The sequence below is a fragment of the Montipora foliosa genome, chromosome 13 (assembly GCF_036669935.1).
Source record: "Montipora foliosa isolate CH-2021 chromosome 13, ASM3666993v2, whole genome shotgun sequence".
Classification (NCBI taxonomy): Eukaryota; Metazoa; Cnidaria; class Anthozoa; order Scleractinia; family Acroporidae; genus Montipora; species Montipora foliosa.
This window is the reverse complement of record NC_090881.1, coordinates 41,165,583-41,170,582: the sequence shown is the minus strand read 5'-3', so window position 1 is coordinate 41,170,582 and position 5,000 is coordinate 41,165,583. Positions and strand designations below refer to the sequence as shown.

The window sequence follows — 5,000 nt, the reverse complement described above, 5'->3', positions numbered from 1 at the left end:
GCTAATGCGATCGTTAGAAGAATGGAAAGCTATCCATCCAATGAAAGTAAATGAGTCGGTTCACGAGATCTCTCCATCACAGCCCTCACATCTGCGTTCTCGGCCTCCACGACCGCCGCGCCCTCCTCGTACTCCTCGCGATAATAGTTTCTACACGCAAGACCGCGGACCAATCTCAAGACGCGTGTGTGTTTACTGCGATCGCGAGACTCACAGATCCTGGGAATGTGACAGCGTGACATCTCCAGCGGAGCGCAGAAGAATTCTACAAAGCAAACGCTTGTGTTTTAACTGCACTGGAACACAACACAATGCATCACAATGCCGTAGCCGCACATCGTGCGTACACTGTAAACAAAAGCATCACTCGTCTATTTGCGATCGTTCGACAACAGCTGGACGCCAAACAACAACCAGCGGTGGGGTGGCGTTAACTGCGACCCAAGAAGGAGAGAAAGTGTGCCATCCCGTTGTGCTCGTCAAATTGAATGGCGTGACCTGTAGAGCCCTTTTGGATACCGGGGCAACTGCCTCTTATGCCTCGGGATACATCTTGGATCGATTAAATCTTGTACCGTCACGCACTCTAACGCGACAAATACAAACTATTGTGGGCACCGTTACCAAGCGAACCGAAACCTACAACGTTCAAGTGAGTGACACAAAAGGAAACTATACCATCCCTCTCAGCGCAAACAGGATAGACCGGGCTGAACTGTTGTGCGTGGAAAACCCGAACTACAGGGAAATGATCAGAAAATACCGTCATCTGAAAGGCGTGGACATAGAAGACACTGACACCAAGAGCCTACTTCCGGTTCATGTTATTCTGGGAGCGAGTGATTACGCGAAGATTAAAACGTCTACATCCCAGCGTACTGGATCCATTGGAGAGCCTGTGGCCGAGTTCACTCTCTTTGGGTGGACCATTATGTCTCCAGGAACAGAGCAAAACCTTGACAGCATGTTCTTAGCCCAAACGACCTCAACCAGTTATGAAGAGCTCTGCCGCATGGACGTTCTAGGGCTCGAAGATAAACCAAATGGAGATCAAAGCGTGGTGTATGAAGAGTTCATCGAACAGCTCAGCCGCAGCCCTGAAGGCTGGTACGAGACCGGCCTTCCCTGGAAAGGAGATCATCTTCCCTTGCCCTCTAACAAGTCGGGGAGCTTGAAGCGACTCGGAAGCCTAGTTCAGCGACTGAAGAAAACAGGGAAGCTTAACGACGATGATGCAATCATCCAAGAACAGCTACATGAAGGAGTTATAGAAGAGGCAGAGATGCCAGCATCTGGACGAGAGTTCTACATCCCCCACAAGGCTGTTGTAAGAGAGAGCGCCGAAACTACTAAGACGCGGATTGTATACGATGCCTCAGCGAGAGCTTATGACTCAGCTCCCTCCCTAAACGACTGCCTAGAGGTTGGACCACCCCTACAGAATCAGCTGTGGAAAGTACTCTTAAGAGGAAGGTTTCATGCAGTAGCCCTAGCCGGTGATATTCGCAAGGCATTTCTTCAAGTGCGTATCCGCGAGCAAGACCGAGACGCACTGCGTTTCCACTGGCTAGACGGCAAGAATCCCTTACGTATTCGCACCTACAGGTTCACCAGAGCACTGTTTGGCTTGGGACCCTCGCCTTTTCTGCTTGGCGGCGTAATCCAGCACCATTTAAACACTTGTAGAGCTGATCACCCTGATACTGTTGCGGGAATAGAACGAGAACTTTATGTAGATGATCTCATTACTGGCGGAGGAACTGTCCAAGAAACCGAAGAAAAGAAAGCTAAAACAACCGAAATATTTCGCCGGGCCACCTTTCATTTGCACAAGTGGCACTCAAACATCCCTAAATTAGAGATCTCAGAGGACGCCGGGAATGAAGATGACTTGAGCTATGCCAAACAGCAACTAGGAGTAAAGTCCAGAGAGTGCGGTCTGCTTGGTTTAAAATGGAATAAATCAACAGACGAAATTGCAGTCACTATTCCAGAAGAAGTTGCGCAACCTACTAAACGAGGGATTCTTGGAAAAGTAGCAAGAATCTATGACCCCCTTGGTCTGATCGCGCCAATAACCTTACAAGGAAAGCTGCTTTACCGAAATGCCTGCGAAGAGAAATCCGCTTGGGATGCACCGTTATCTGCGCCTTTAGAACAACTGTGGCAGAAGTGGGAGCGCTCTTTACCACATGAAGTTTCCTGCCCAAGAGCACTGACCAGCGCCCAAGAATCAATCGAGAAAATTGAACTCCACGCCTTCGGGGACGCAAGCGGAAAGGGTGTCGCCGCTGCTGTTTACGCCGTCGTCAAACAACCAAGCACTTTAAATCAAGGACTTGTCGCGGCGAAAGCAAGACTAGCGAAGCAAGGCCTAACTATACCTCGACGAGAGCTGGTCTCGGGACACATGGCTGTAAACCTCTTGAGTAACGTACAAGACGCACTTCAAGGCTTCCCAGTAACTTCCCTACACTGTTGGCTGGACAGCAGTGTTGCCTTGTACTGGATATTAGGTGGAGGGGACTACAAGCAGTTTGTGGCTAACCGAGTACGGAAGATCAGAGAGCATGTTGAGGTTATCTGGCGGCACGTACCAACTGAAGACAATCCTGCAGATCTTGCCAGCCGTGGTGGATTGGTATCTAAAGAGAACCAACTATGGTGGAGTGGACCAGAGTGGCTTAGTGACCCTAGGAAATGGCCAGAAAACCTTGTCACCGCACCCAGTAAGGAATCCAACCAAGAGGTGAAAACCACAAAGGAATTATTCGCCTTGGCCGTGAATTCTGACGATGAGCTCGACGAACTCCTTGCCAAAAGCTCATACTGGAAGACGTTGCGAGTGTGCGCCTGGATCATGCGGTTCGCCCAAAATGCTAGAACAAAGAAAGCAAACAGATCAAAGGGCCCTCTCACAACAGAAGAAATTGGAAAGCAAACCCTCTTCTGGTTGATGCGCGCCCAAAGCCAGGGTACTGCAAAAATGGAAGAAGACCGACTGAGGCTCAACTTACAGAGAAACAAAGACGGGTTGCTAGAGTGCCGTGGAAGACTACCAGGTCCCTATCCGATCTACATACCAGACGCAACGACCTTTGCTGAGAAAATTGTTCAACACGCCCACAAAGCCACACTCCATGGGGGAGTGGGGCTCACTATGGCTAAAATCAGAGAGGAGTATTGGATCCCACGCCTTAGACGCCTTGCAAAGAAAACCATCAGGCAGTGCTACGGGTGCAAGCGTTTTCAGGCAGTTGCTCTCGCAGCTCCACCCCCTGGTTTATTGCCACCTGAGAGAAGAGAGGGATCAAGTCCTTTCGAAGTAGTGGGTGTTGATTTTGCCGGCCCCATTAAGTACCGCAAGTCTTCACGAGCAGAAGGGAAAGCCTATTTGGTGCTTTATGCCTGCAGTTTAACGAGAGCTTTGTACCTAGAAGTCCTACCAAATCTAGAAACCACTACCTTCATGGCAAGCCTAAAGCGATTCATCGCTAGACGAGGACGACCATCTAAGATTTTCTCAGACAATGGAAGGACTTTCGTGGGAGCGGCAAAACTGTTGAAAGAAATCCAGAAAGACGAGCAAATCCAAGACTACCTAGCATCACAGAAGATCACTTGGAGATTCAACCTGAGTCGAGCACCCTGGTGGGGCGGCCAGTTCGAGCGACTGGTGGGCCTTTTTTAAACGCGCTTTCTACAAAGTGATTGGGGGAGGAATGCTGACCTGGTCAGAGCTGTCCGAAGTTGTGCTCGATGTGGAAACTCACTTAAACCGCCGCCCCCTATCGTATGTGGAAGATGACGTCCAGCTCCCTCTACTGACCCCGTCCTCCTTTCTATTCCAAAGATCTATACGCCTGCCTGAGCGACAGCCGTGGAGAGAGGAAGATTATGATCTGCGAAAACGGGAAAGGTACCTCAGGACCTGCAAAGATGCCTTGTGGAAGCGCTGGACGCGGGAATACTTGGCCGCACTGAGAGAACGACACACCCACAACATCCCAGGTACACCCAGGCCACTGAACGTAGGAGATGTCGTCATTATCCGTACAGAAGACAAAAATCGTGGGAAGTGGCCCCTTGGTGTTGTGGAAGAGCTGTTTGAAGGACGAGATGGAAAAGTGCGAGCGGTGAAGTTACGCGCGGGAAAAACGTTCTTGGAGAGACCAATCCAACACCTTTACCCACTGGAATTAACCTGTGATAAAGTGCCAGAAAGAGCTGCAGCGCCGCCACAGCTTAATGCTGGAGCATCAGTTTTCCGTCCAAGGAGAGATGCTGCTGTGGCTGCTACCTTGCGTATTCAGGGTGTTGCTGAAGATGGAGAACTTTAAAACCAGGGAACAAGATCGAACTATGATGTTGCATATAGGCATTGAGTGACTCAAACTTAAAAAAAAAAAAAAGGAAAAAACTACTTCGTTTTTGTTACACTATACTTAAATGAACTGATCAAGTTTCCTCTGATTACATGTGCTTCCTCGTGGAAAGCACATGGGGGGAGTGTGTCGGAAACAAGATAATTAGTATTGATTTAACTAATGTTGATGTTATGATTGCGAGATATCTGTCCGGAAATCGAGCGTTACTTTCTGTCTGCTCCGATAAATAAGTTTGTTTATCTTTTGCGTGAAAGATCTTTATAGCCAATCAGCTTACGTGTGATCAAGGTGCGTCCATAAGATAAGGGAACAATTGATTGTAGTTCTAGTCGGTTATAGACCTAACGTTGTTGTGTACGCGAGAAGATCTGAGAGAATTATAATCTTGAAAAAAAGTGGCAGTGTGGGTTCCTCACTTATTCCCCACACCCCTAAATCCTTAGCAAAAGGTACTGGTGAAAGTTCTTTACCAAGTAGAGATAACTTGAAATTACTAGATACATTAGACAACATTTGTCTTGTGCCAAACACAAGTAATTTAGTCTTATCAGGATTTATAAGGAGACTGTTTGAACAGAACCAGGCAGCAACGGTTTTGAGATCTTCACACAT

At 48.4% G+C, this 5,000-nt stretch overlaps 2 protein-coding genes across 2 annotated transcripts in view; both read left to right on the top strand.

Moving 5' to 3' along the window:
• LOC137982344 (uncharacterized) overlaps positions 1-3,691 on the top strand; it is a 3,697-nt gene extending 6 nt beyond the window's left edge. Inside the window, exon 1 of the mRNA XM_068829436.1 lies at positions 1-3,691. This exon is cut by the window's left edge and continues 6 nt beyond it. Coding sequence (XP_068685537.1) covers positions 5-3,691 — 3,687 coding nt within the window. The 5' untranslated portion in view covers positions 1-4.
• A 31-nt stretch (positions 3,692-3,722) lies between these two features.
• Positions 3,723-4,340, top strand: LOC137981978 (uncharacterized). The gene has a single exon (XM_068828999.1). The coding sequence runs from the start codon at positions 3,723-3,725 to the stop codon at positions 4,338-4,340; it is 618 nt and encodes a 205-aa protein (XP_068685100.1).
• Positions 4,341-5,000: the final 660 nt, after the last annotated feature.